We start from the raw sequence: 13,938 nt of genomic DNA on the forward strand, positions 1-13,938 counted from the left end.
ATCCAGTGTTTGAGCTCGGCTGGAGTTGAAGCTTGTCCATTAAACTACCGTCAGATCCGGGTCACATGGCACTTTGTGTTGCATGCACACAATTTGTTCACAAGCACATGAAAGTGAACATTTGGCTGCTTCCTGCTTTTTAAAAGCAACATAAGTGCCTGAGAAGCTTTTTCTAAAAAGTGTGTCGACACAGCAGCTTCATTTTTGGCCCAATGTCGAGGTTATGTTTAAAATGTTCTTGTAATCACTAAATGTTCCCTTTTTTATTTACAACGAGTTGACTGCTGTCTGACCCAGATGTGACAGTGTTGTTAGGTTAGTAGTCGGCAAGCAGGTGGCGGCGCTGAGGTCTAACCCCGGCGCAGACTGTTTCCTCCGCGCCTGGCTGTAATATAAATGCAGGGAAGGAGCAGAAAAGGTCTTGAGGCGGCTGCTGAAGGGCCTCGCAGGGGGACCCACGACTTTGTCAAGTCTGGGAGAGAGAGGGGACACACATGTACATGAAGGCTACTGCACAGACACACACTCTCAAGGTCAGAAGGAGCTGGTGAGATGAAAGTGGACATTTGTTTATCTGAATGTATTTTTAATGAAGTGAACGATCTGGCACACGTAAAAACAGAATATGCAGAAAATCATGGTTTTTAACACGAGAGGACGGATCAGCTCTTCAAGACGTGTGTGTGCGTGTGTGTGTTTTTGTGTGTGTGTGTGTGTGTGTGTGTCTGTCCTGACCTGGTCTGAAGGCTCTTGATGCGACACAGCATGTCCAAGTGTCCCGCAGAGTACTGCTCGATGACGTCCTTCACGTCGTAGGGACGCAACGTCTCCTTGAACTTCTTCTTTGCAACGTGAAACTTCATGATCCTACACACACACACACACAAACAGACACACACATACATTATTACATAATTCTAAGTCTGTAACTCCGATAACTAACCACTAGATGGCAGCAGGAACTACGAGAAAGCCACAGACTGATCTTTGTGACTTTTCACTTGTTGATCTTTTTGTGCAGAATAATTAAAACAATATTATTAATATCTCAGATACCTTGAGTCAGCGTCTAATGGGAAACCGAGGCTCCCCGGTTCTCTCGTCCAATCCATAACAATCAAAGTGAAGGACTGAAACCTGAGTGAAACCCTCCGTCTCCCCGTGTTTGATGAGCAGACCCACTGCTGTGTGAATAATATTGATGCAGGTAAGCGGATCTAAGCCCTCGGTTCACTCCGGCTCCCCGGCGGCTGCCGCGTGTCTCCAGTTGCCGGTGTTTCTCATTGTCTGAGTGGAAACAACAGTGACAGTCGACCCTCTGTAATAACAGTGCCGACTGGGGAGGGGGTGTCCAACACTCAACCCGACACCCTGGGAAAGCCCTGGGCCGCGGCTGCCCATCGAGGAGGCCCGCTGGGTGGGCAGGCGGGCCCGAGTTGGGTGGTGGAGGTTCATGTGTGTGTGTGTGTGTGAGAATGTGATTCCTATAGAGAACAGAGGAGCTGGTGATGGAGCAGTTCAGCCTTTAGATGTCAGGTCACTAATAAATCAAAGCAGGATAAAGAACCTACACGTCAAATCATTCAAACTTGAATATATGACTGAACGTGTTTTGCTTTCCAAACAGATTCCACTGGAAATCGTTACCCAACAAGTTCCACATGGATACAAATGTCCACCTGGTTTACTGAGTCCGAGAGTTATCTTATATCAGAAGAAACAGGAAGTTGCTGAAGATAATTGGAAGTGAGAAATGCAGGAACGTTTGTGCCAAATGTGCACAAGAGACGTCTTATTTATAGAAAGGATTTTGATGCTGTCCATATGGGCAGCACCGGTGTGTGTGTTGAGAACATTATCAAACATTTCTATTCCATACATTCATCTCTCCAACAGCCTGTGGGGAGTCGATATGCTCAAAGTCAGAGATCCATGAATTACACGCTCGTCTAGTTCTTATAGTAGAAATGTAGAGAAAAAAGGAAGTTGTCCTATAATCTAAATGATGTGCAGAACGCTGCAGCTCACGGCTCCGGATCAGGAGCAAAGATCCCAACTGGGCCCCGAGACGTGAGGGACACACACCCAGGTCTGATGCTCACACACAACTGAAGATATGTCCCTGACATCCGCTAACATCTACTGGGGTTTGGCATCTTAACGAGTGCGGAAGAGCTATAAACGTACCAGGTTCTGTTCACCGTCTTCTCCTATGCTCGAAAAAACAATCTGTCATAAAACATAGATAAAGTTCTGCATCTGCAATAAATGTAATGGCTTCTCTCTTGGTCCAGGTCCCATCGTTCCACTAAGTTTGGTGAAAATATGTAATGTGTAATCCTGCTGACAAACAAACAAACAAACAAACAAACAAACAAACAAACAAACTGAGCTCTTCCACAGAGGTAATGAAAGGATTTGAGGAAACATCTCAGCCGATGTTGTTCACAGACTCAGAAACTGAAGATCGAAATTAAAGTTGGAGGATTCGGGGGGGAACGGAAATGTGAAACCTATTGAATTAACCTGGAACTTTCCTCTTATGTTCCAATTTCAAGCCACATTTTTGAGGAAAACATACCAGTGACATAAGGTTTATGGTTAAAAGGAATCGTCCTTTTAACCATTAACAGCTTCAAGAATCTTATTATGATTCTAGAACAAATGACTGAATTAGGATCCAAACTGTTGGAAAAACAGATCACTCATAATTATTATTCTGCTTTGAATTGGGCAAACTTGGGCAAAGTTTGTCTTTTTTAAGTTTTCTGTTTCTTATTTACATCCCGTGTCTTTATTAAATGGAAAAGGTTGAATTTAGAGTTTATAAAACCAGCAGAAAAAACCTGGACTCACGGTGAGAGGTGGAAAAGGAGATTTATTTAATTTTTTTACATTGAAAAATATGAAGAGGGTGAGAAGAAGCGGAGAAGTGAAAGAAACAGTCGGAGCCAGTTGGACAAACATTCGCTCGCAGGGTGCCGGTGCCAGTGTAAGACAGCAGAGTCTTCTGAAACACACACACACACACACACAAAGACACACACACACACACACACACACACACACACACACACACACACACACACACACACACACACCCTCAGGCAAAACCCTCCAACCCAGCAGGTAGTTCACAAAGATACAGACAGGACGACGCAGGAAAAACAAACATGTTGCTCCAGGAAACCAGATATCACGAGAACCCGAGCGCTGGAGGTTGAACGCGTGTTTTTCTCGTCCTGAATTCCATGTGTATCAGAGGGAGGAGCAGCAGGGGTCCGAGCTGATCAATCAATCAATCAATCAATCAGTCAATCACTCAATCAATCAATCAGAAACCTGACTCGACTTCAACGAGAGCTAAAGGTCAACAACCGGCCAATCGTCAGAGGAGGCCACACTGTGACCAGCAGCTCAGTGAGCCGTCACCGTGGTTAAAGAATCAATGGACACGCGTGAGAAAGGAAAGGTCCTGAGGGAAGAGTTCAAATGACGTGAGGAGTCAATAAGACGCCCGGTGTTCGTTCAGAGAAGCCACGAAAATAAACAGAAGGAGAAAAACAACAGCAGGACGACGGGAAACGAATACATTTTGAAGCCCTCATTAAATAACGATAAAATCCAATGACAGCTCACCTGACGGCTCTGATGACGGCCTTCAGCGGCGCCGACAGATCCTCCACCGTCACGTCGCAGTGGCAGCCCCTCTCGTCGAAGGAATCCTCCGCGGCCATGCCTGCGTCCACTGGGAGAGACGGAGCCGTCATTTCATCAATAAACCCAGGCCCCCGTGCAAAATACTTTCCAGTCTGAAAAATTCATAAAACACTTTGTGCATCGCGGCGTCTTGACAGGAGCCTCCAAGAATGTTTCAAACTGAGGCTATTTTGGCTTTTAAGAGGTGAGAATTTATGCCCCACTTGGACGGGATCTCTGGGAAAGGGGGCAGAATTTAGCCAGCTCAGCTATATGAGGCGAGAGAAAAGGACAGACACAGTATATCCGTGATGCTGCCAATAATTACGAGAGTGGGAGACAGAGAGAAGGAGCGGGGGGAATGGAAAGAGAGTAAATAATGATATAGTGCAGATGAGGGGTTATAAAATCTGCTCAAACCAACGATAGCAGGGAGTAAGAGCAGAAACAGAGGAGCTGTTAAAGCAGTCAGCAATTTCCTTCTATTCCTGCAGAGAAAGGGTTTCTGGGAAATCTGAGGAGAAACACTGGAGCGGTAAAATTAATTCATATTCCTCAGAATCTGCAAAACGCAGAAATGTTAAAGTACATAACGGCTTCACGAATGATTATAACTCAAGTGTGATTAGCGTTTTCCCAAAGTGCAAAAGAAAAATCATCACACTATGCATCTAGAATACAAGAGATAATATATGTATATTTTAAAGGATAAAAACTATAAAAAGGAAATAAATATTCACAGTCTTTTTAATTAAATTACCAAATAGAATGAATTACCCAATGATCAAAATGTATTTTTAGATTTAGTGTGTACCTGCAGATGGAAATAAGCTGATAACTAAATCTGGCATAAATCATGTTTTCTCTTTCTGAGGTTAATGTTTTTTGAAATTGAACATAAAATCCGGATATTTCCTGGAAACAATTTAGTACTTTAGTGCTAATTAGTTGGAAAATAGAGACAAAGTGTTTGTTACACAAGTAGATAATGGGAACGATCACTTTCATGGTTCTTTCTGGGAAAGTGCATCATGGGGATGAAGTTACAGACCCGTCACATAACGTGACTTCCTGTGACTTCCTGTGACTTCCTGTGACTTCCTGTCTCTTTGCAGCTCGGTGATGTTAAAGACATGAGATCAAGTTCCTCTGCATTAGGACGATTCTGTTTGAAAGAAGCTCCTGTAGTGAACAGAGTGATTTACAGTTGGAGTCCCACTCACCGTCTGGGACCGCGGTGCGAGTCTGGCTCTTCAGCCTCAGCGACGGCCGGAAACGCGTCCGGTCGTTGAAGCTCCAGCTCTTCTGCACTTTAGCCGGACTCCCGCCCATCAGCTCGGCGCCGGCGCCGCCGCCCACCCCCTCGTTGCCAGGGGAACGGCGGTCGTTGATGGAGGCCTGTCTGCTCTTCATGCTCTGACCGCGAGGACTCGCCATCCGGACCCGCTCCTTGAAACTCAACTTCTGACTGCAGGAGGGAGAGAAAAGGAGCAGGAGGAGAGAAGGAGGTGGAAAGAGGAGAGAGCAACATTCACGGGAGCAAAGAGAAAGGTTTGGGACGAGGGAGACGGGAGCGAGGATCCAGAGATGGATAGAAACAGGGAGTGGAGGATGAGGATGAGAGTGTGTGAAAGAGGTCGGGGTTGATGGAGAGACACAAGAAGAGAGAAAGAGAAAAGCTGTCAACACGTATTTGCCGTCAGACAGTGAGAAGAGTTCAGAGCGCAGACACAGGGCGGCGTTCTGTGCCTTCCCTTCACATCATCCAGCTGACATGCCCCCAAACACCAGATCAACGCCCGACCGCCCTCCAACACCACCCTGACCCCGGCAGCTCGCGGCTCACAACCAGTTACACTCACGGGTTCACTGCTCAGTTCAGGGATGATTACCATTTTAAAGCTTCGTGTTTTTTTTCCATCATTAGATCTTTTAAACTTTCGGAGGTTACGCAGACAGAGAGTGATTTCACACAACCTCTGTAATTACACTGCAGTGCAATGGAAATACATCTTAATATTAATACTATTATAGGAATATAAAAACCAAACTGTCAAACTTATTTTATCAGCTTTCGCCTTTCAGTTAATTTAATTTTTTTAGAAACATCACACAGCCGGAGAAACATAATAAAAATGCATCTATCCACATGATGTTTAGATCTTTTAACTTCCAGGTATGTAATTTCTAATTCAATGAAGCTCGCTGCAGTAAACAATCTGCTGTCACACGGCAAATAGACCAGCATGCAATGCAGCAGAGCGACGAGAGACAGATGCAGGGTCCATGCCACGATTTCACACTTTTCTCCAGAACCTTTGAATCAACCTGAGATCAGCATTTTAATTTAATATAACCGGGTTTTCAAAGACTTATTTTTCAAAGGTTATGTTTTATTATTAATTCCCTGACTTACTCAGACTTGCGGCTGCACATTTTAAAAGCAGAACTAAACATCTCAGCAATAAAGTTTCTTGCCTCACTCTCTGTGTCTCCTACACTTTCAGAAGAACCTTTCTAAAGCACAATGGAAGGAGCTGAACACTATAGATCTGTTCACAATACCAATAATTATCCATGACCATTGCTTGCCTGTGTAATGGGGGAGGAGCAGTGCAGCAGTGATGCAGGAGCATGCAGCAAACTGAGGAGAAGCTGTAACACCTGCCTCTGGAAACCAGGATCAACACTACACAGGTTGTTGGGGGTTCGTTTAAGATGAACTGGGTCCGGCCACAGGATTTGTTTTTACGATTTAATCTGACTTCCATTCCTTTTTATTAAATTGTCTCAGAATTGTTTCATATTTACAAGAAATCATCAAATGAACCAACTTCTGGTCCCATGAAGGTTTAAATCAAATCAAAGGAATGAAACAGAAGATAATCGTGTGGCTGGACTGTCGTTTTTTATCTGGATTAAACTAAGAGGAAAATACAGATTAATATAAATAAAATAAAGGGGAATTTAGACCTTTTTTTTTACTTTTAAACTCAAAGAATTTACTCACTTTCAAGTAAAAAGTTCTTAATAAACAATGAAAAGTTTTTGTATAAGACGACAGGGGCTGAACGTGCATTTACTGGACGTGACAGTTCATTTACCATCTGGTGCATTTTCCCTTTGTCTTAAAAAGATTATGTTTTACTTATCGTTATCCCCACATTACTCTTTTGAAAGTGAAAATATCCATTTCGGTGGAATTCCCCTTTAATTTCTGGACAAAGTCTGTCTGGCGTTGGACGGGCAGCAGGCGGCAGAGCTGGTCTGAGACAAACCCTTCAGTCGAGGAGCGAGGCCAAGTTTGGTGTCTTTGTTCTCCTCCATGCTATTAGTCATTCTCACAGGTTATTAGGCTCGGGGCAGAGAGGATGCTGGGTAGTGCTGCAGGTACCTCCTATATTTCCGAGTGTACCTTCTGAAGAGCCGCCCATTACTTAGACCCCTACTAGAGCGAGGGAGGGAGAGACGGGTGGAGGAGAGGGGGAGAGATAGAGGAGGGAGGAGATAAAAAGAGGATGTGAATTCGTAGCTCACGTCAAACTGAGTCTGAATGTGTGTCCAGCCGAGACTCCTCCGTTGTGCTGGAAACTCCCAAAAAAAAATCACCCAAATAGTCTTTTCAACACACCGATTATTCTGTGACGTGCGGCGAGCAAACCTCCGAACTGTGGCCGAGCGGCCGAGTGCGTCTGCAGAGTTCAGAGAAGCAGTCGATGACGAGTGACGGTTAAGAAACTGGGAATCGGGCTGATTTCTACGCAGAGAGATTCGACTCTAAACTGGTCGCAAATGAGTGACACGTGATCTGCATGTGAAAAATATGATTTACAAATGATTTGAGTTTAACTTTGTTAGACTCACTGATGGGTGTTTGAATCCACACACAGATGCACAGCAGCTTGTGCACATCGCAAACTGAATAAATATGAATATTTTACAGATTTTCTTAACACAGATGTAATAACGCTCACTTCCTGTGTGTATGAATGTCTTAAAACTATTTGTGACATTTTACAGATTGTTAAATGCGTAAGCTCGTTCTCTTGCAGACAAACAACAGCTGCATCCGTGTAAAACACAGTTGTGACCATTTTGAGTCTGTTTTCTCTGTAGATTTTAAACTATACAGTTGATTTTGCTCGGTTTAGTGTGAATGCTGGTGTTTGAAGCTTGTGGTTGAAGAAGCTGCAGTTTTACAAACACAGATAAGTGAAGCGTGAGTCGGCGTCAGGCTGGTTGGATTTCCCAGAAGGCAGCAGGGTCAGTGAACGACAGGATTAAACCCGTCTTGAAAATCGGGCAAAACAAAAACAGGGAACCTTTATAAAATGTAGATTTCTGCTGATATTGATAATCACTAGCCAGCGCTGGTCTCTCTCTCCTGCACACTACACCTGCCTCCTCCCATGAACTCCATTATCCCTTCTGTCAGGTTGCCTCTCCCTCCCTCCACGTGGATCCCGCTGTGGCACTTTGTGGTGTCCCTGATGTTTTACGACCGCTGGTGTTTACAAGTCTGCTTAAAAAAATGAAAAAAACCGCCAGCCCCTTCGCCGCGGCACCTACCGCCCGCCAGCGAGCAGCCGACAGTCTGTAAAACCACTAATGACAGAGCGCCCTGTGTTCTCTCGGTGGAGGAGGAAAATCCTGGAGAGAAATGGTGTCATAAAGCGAGTGCGTAATTATGATTTCACAAGTGCAAATTGGACGAGTGCTTTCTAAGAAGGGAAAGGGCTGAATAAACAGGAGGCTTTCTGGGGGAGGGGTGAAGTTGTGGAAGCAACAAATCCTCATTAAAGGCTGTTTTGTTTTCAGGATGAGAAGCTAATTTGCTGGTGTTTTAGTCAATGAGAGAATAAAGGGCTTTATTATTTCTGTGTGTGTGTGTGTGTGTGTGTGTGTGTGTGTGTGTTGTGTGTGTGTGTGTGTGTGTGTGTTGGGTTTAAAGGCCTGAGAAGCTGCTGGCTCCACATGAGGCCCCCAAATGCTGCCAAAGAAGCGCTGCACAGTAAAAACTATACAAGTGTAATTAAAGTCACAAATCTCTCTGTCTGTCGTCCTCCCCTCTCTGAAGCCCCCCCCCCCCACCCCTCCTTTCAACTTTGCTCTGTCTCTGCTCGACTTGTGTTTGATGAGTTATATAAATACCATCCCAATGGAAAAAGTGCGTCATGGTACAGACATGGTACAGACTCCTGTCTTTGAAAGGCGTGTGTGCATGTGTACGCACACACACACACACACACACACACACACACACACACACACACACACACACACACACACACACACACACACACACACACACACACACACACACACACACACACACACACACACAGAGAGAGAGAATACAGGAGGAGCTCATCACCCTTTTCCTGCCTGAGTCAAGTGCAGAGAGAGAACCGGTCGTGGAAGGAGGGGGGGGTGGGGGTGCCTCACCAGAGATGGAGACGTGAGAGCAAGTTGGAAAAGTGAAGAACGTTCTACGAGACGGTTTGAAAGTAGCTGGTTTGGTTCTTTATTTACGATCTGTTGTAAAACTGCCTGTCTTTCATAATCCAACACGTTTAAATGGAGAGAAAGTTTTATCTCTCGTTATTTCCGGTGTTACTGAAATAATAAAAGATGCTGACTGGACGTCTCTGGTTTCATTATATCAGAACGCATTCATCATCTCCATAACTGTGGAGTTTCAATTGTGGTTTATTTTTGCCTTTATGAAAACTTTTATTTCACAGAACAAACAGTGCAGAAAAGATGTGCATTCATGTTTACATTATACAAAAGTTGTATTTGTGTTTCCTTTGTATTTATTTCTAATAAAGTTTAAGATTAAACTGTAAAATATCAGTAAATTATCTTATCTTAAGTGTTTGATAACGATAATTTACACGTATGTAATATTGGCGTTCGTGTGGATTTCCAAGCGCTGCAGTTGACCTTCTCTCAGTTTTAATGATCTTCATCGTGATGAATCTTCATTCAAATAATAAATGGATGATAACAGACAAACCGCAGATTTCATTCACAGATGTTGTGTGTTTGTGTGTTTGTGTGTTTGTGTGTTTGCAGGAATGAGTCACACAAACCTGTAGGTGGTCTCGCCCTGTTCTTTCCTTCAAGGGTTAGTGGGACAGAGAGGAGGAGACAAAGGGACAGAAGTTAGTCTCCAGCAGGTCTATACAGGTTCATACACACATTTCCACTGATGGACGTGGGAGGAGTCACAGCCAACGGAAGCAGAGAGAAAGTCGACAAGGTCACGGATTCACAAGCACATGCAAGCTAAGGCCGTGCACAGCGAAGCTAAGTGTTAGCGACAGGCGTGGAAATCAGAGGAGTAAGGATCTGAATCTGCTGTGTCCAGTATGTGTACGTGTGTGTGTGTGTGTGTGTCTGTGTCTGTGTGTGTGTGTGTGTGTGTGTGTACTCACTTCCTGAGTGACTCTTGAATGTCAATTGTGACGTTTCAATTAAAACCAAACTTACTGTAAAAATTTATATTAGATCAAATATCAGCGTGAAATGACACAAGAGAAAAATGTATTTAACGTGTACTTGGTCCATGACCCATCTGCTACACAGAGGATGGGTTTGTGACATATACTGCAGCAAACCACCAGGGGGCGATCAGGATAGTTCGGCTTCACTTCAGGGAAACTGTCATGTCGTCCATCTTTATTTACAGTGTACGATCAAAACTTTTGTATTTGTGGAATTAGTCTGTGCCTGCACATATTCCTGTTTGTAAGAACCTGTGAGTATTTTCCATATTAATAATTTATAAATGAATCATCATTAACAGACTTTAAAACCTCATAAAACTGCTGAAGTTGTGTAAACATCTGCCTGAATGTGAAGAAGGTGTTTGAGAACATGCTTAGGAAACATCTGGGATAAGAAGGTTAATAAAGGTTCACTTGAAGAAGAAGAAGAAGAGGAAGAGGAAGAGGAGGAGTCACAATGCTGCATCACAGAGTTACACGATGGGGAGATGGAAGAGGGGCTGAAGCTACGCCGATGAAGACGAGCAGACACCGGCTGAAGACGAGCGATGAGGAGGAGGGCTGAGCAGCAGCGGCCATGTTTGTAAGTCTGTAAGTGGTTACCTACTTGGCGGGGCTGCAGGTATGCAACGCCTTCAAATGAGGCTTCCAGGTAGCAATGGAAACCGAGTTCTCATCAGCAGCATAACTACGCCAGACACACTACATGCAGAGTCGACAGAATAAATCAAATGATGATATTAAACAATTACCGGGAGGGGGAGGGTGGGGGAGGGGGAGGGGGATTGAGGGAGGAAAAAACAAAGAGAACAGGTGAGGGAGGAAGATATGAGTTGTGTGAGAAATGGGAGAAGGAAAGTGAGGAGGAGGGGGAGGAAAAAGCTGATTAGTTTCTTTAGGGAAGTTTTGATGCATTGTGATTGGGGAGGGGAGGGGGTGGGTGGGGTTGGAGGGAGGTGGGGGTGGTGATGGGAGTGCTGGTGGAGGTGGAGGTGGTGGTGGTGGGGATACATGCCTGAGGGGAGGCGCTTTGGTAGTGGTGCCAGGTGGCTCTGAGGTAGGGACGAGCGCCTTCGGTGGTGTACAGACGCCAAGCCGCCTGGGGGGGGAGGGGGCAGAGACGGACAGGACACGGACACGGACACACGTGCAGGACACACACAGGGGCAATGGGACAGACATGGTGAGGAACATGAGATCCAGGTGAACACGGAACATACACAGCGTGTTGTCGGGTCTGTAGCCAGCCGGCAGCCATGTTGGAGGTCGTCAGCGGAGACGTGAAGACGGGACTGTAGCTGCGTCTCGTTTCGGGGGGGGCCGCATCCTTCGGAGGACGCATTTGTCGACCAATTAGGTCACAGCGCCGCGACTAGGCTGTCCCAATTCCAAGGCCCCGCCAACATATCCCATGATTCATTGCGCTTCAGGGAGGGCTGCGTGGAGCGCGTCCTCCGATGGATGCGGCCGCTGAATTGAGACACGGCTTCAGTACGGGAACTAACTGTTACCTCCACTGATGAGGTTATGTTTTCATCTGCGTTTGTTTTATTACATTTTGTCGTGGACCGAGATCAGGGAGCGAGTCCTGGACATTTTTCACTTTCCTCAACATTGTGAGAATGATTCATGGTGAAAAAAAGACGTCTGTTTGTTTGATTGTCAGCAGGATCACGTAAAAGCTACAGAACCGTCACAAAACTTGGTGGAAAGATGGATCATGGACCAAGAAAGAATTCAAGAAGTGTTGCTGTGGATCTGGATCAGAGGCGCAGGTCCAGGAATTCTTTACCCAGGGAATAATTCATGGATCTTCATGAAACTAATCAGGCATATTGAGGAATATAAACATTTATTAAGGATCCAAATAAGAAATCCTGATCCTGATTCCTCCTGGCTGCTCATTTCCTAATAATATGTTATTTCTTTATTCTTGCAGAATTACTTTACATTATTTCTCAAAATCTTTTCAATATGGCTCCGTCGTAGGATGGAAAACTTATTTAGACCTTAACTTTGACGGCCTTCTTCTATTTTGACTGTACTAATATTTATTATTTTTAATTTCGCTAATTGCATTATTTTTAATTGAGCTGAAACCAGTGAAACCATAATGTGTGTGATGGAGGGTTAGAAGTGCACAGTTACTATTCACCATTAGTCATGTGTTTGTTTGTCTTAATGGAAGTGGTGATGGAGTTATCTAGTTAACAAGATTTTAAGATTTAATTTAGAATTAACATTTTTCCAGATGTAGCAGCAGTTTGTTTTGGAGCGTTGACCCAAACTTAAACATGTGGTCCTGCTAAATAAACATCTGCACATTCAATCTGCAGAAACTCCTCCCACCAGGTTGTTTTCTTTACACCTTAAAACCCAGTATTTACCCTCAGGCCGACTGAACCTCCACCATGGTGCCGGCTGTGGTTACAAGATTTGTGGAAAGCTTGTATATCAACACTTGACACAGTCAGGTCGGGACATTAACACCAGACACCTGCCGAACGCTGGTCAACCCTGCTCCAGAGCCCAGTTCAGACCCGTGTGTGGGCAGACAGGATGGTTATTGCAGCAGGTGAGATTCGGAGTTGACCAGCAGCTCAGGCGTGAGGACGGTGGTAACGTCCCGTCCTGCCACAGACGGACATGTGATTGGAAGCAGGAGAGAACTGCTGAGTGTGAGATGGGGGAGTGAAGTGAACAGTGATGTCATCGAACATATTCAACAGGTCAGAGTCCAGGTTTCCAGGTTTCCTTCCACCTGTGGAGGGAAATGTTAACAGCTCGGCAGATAGCAGAGACCGGATGAATTGATCCTTTAGGAGTTTATTCAGGATGTGATTTGACTTTTATAATAAACTGATGAGAAAAGAGGACAAAGAAAACTAAATTCAGTTTTAATTTTAGTGAGCTCAGTTCAGCTCAGGCTTAAAATCAATCCCGACTTTAATCATATCTCATAAACTTCTTATTTGGAAGTGAAAGAAGAGTAAATGCCTCCTCTCTAATAAACACATACATGTGTATCTCCACATTCTGCAGAATCACTGTCACTGTATTATTCCTTATTATATATCATATATCTGGGTTTGTAATCTGTTTGCTCTGAGGTGATGCTGGTTGCAGTTTTATTTCTGAAGCTGCACCTGCAGTAACCAGAATACAGACCAGTGAGCTGAACCCTGCGGCTGCACAAACAGCTGCTCACGAGTTTCTTCACAGTTCAGTGAAGCTCGACTCAGAACTCACCGAACCTGAACTGGAGAATCAGAAGACGTGACCGTGAAGGTGCCGGATGTTGTGATCGCTGCCACAGAGTTTAATTTAAAGGGGACATAGCATGCAAATTCCACTTTGTTAGTGCTTCTACAGGTTAATGTGGGTATCTGGCATGTCTACCAACCCAAAAACTCTGGGGAAAAAACACTCGCGCGTTTTGTTATAGTTCCTCTAAGTCAGAAACGTCATGCTTGAGCGACTCGATTGCGCTTCCTGGGTATTGTGTCGTAACAAGGAACTGGAAGTCTCCCTACATGGTCTTGGCCCACCCACCCCCGTCCCCCACACTGTTACTTCGGGTTTACACCGGAGGCTGCGAGCAGCGCAGCGCCGTTCCCAAGCACGCAGCCGGGCTGTTCACACGGGACGAGCATTTCTCCGCTGGTCAGCCCGCGATTCACTCACATGTGGCATTTGTCTGGATCGTTGGGACTGGGAGGCTGCAGCA

General features: G+C 44.9%; 1 protein-coding gene across 5 annotated transcripts in view; it reads right to left on the minus strand.

The window, feature by feature from the left end:
- kcnq5a (potassium voltage-gated channel, KQT-like subfamily, member 5a) overlaps positions 1 to 13,938 on the minus strand; it is an 80,767-nt gene that overhangs the window by 7,264 nt on the left and 59,565 nt on the right. For 2 of the 5 annotated variants that reach the window (XM_035172490.2, XM_047342276.1), the window contains exons 8-14: positions 10,819 to 10,913; positions 9,795 to 9,821; positions 7,094 to 7,147; positions 4,923 to 5,167; positions 3,640 to 3,748; positions 736 to 867; positions 356 to 472 (exon numbers count right to left, since the gene is read on the minus strand). In XM_035172490.2, coding sequence (XP_035028381.2) covers positions 356 to 472; positions 736 to 867; positions 3,640 to 3,748; positions 4,923 to 5,167; positions 7,094 to 7,147; positions 9,795 to 9,821; positions 10,819 to 10,913 — 779 coding nt within the window. The remainder of the gene's footprint in view (positions 1 to 355; positions 473 to 735; positions 868 to 3,639; positions 3,749 to 4,922; positions 5,168 to 7,093; positions 7,148 to 9,794; positions 9,822 to 10,818; positions 10,914 to 13,938) is intronic. The other 3 variants (XM_035172492.2, XM_035172491.2, XM_035172493.2) reach the window with 3 other exon arrangements.

Source organism: Hippoglossus stenolepis, chromosome 12 (assembly GCF_022539355.2).
Source record: "Hippoglossus stenolepis isolate QCI-W04-F060 chromosome 12, HSTE1.2, whole genome shotgun sequence".
Classification (NCBI taxonomy): Eukaryota; Metazoa; Chordata; class Actinopteri; order Pleuronectiformes; family Pleuronectidae; genus Hippoglossus; species Hippoglossus stenolepis.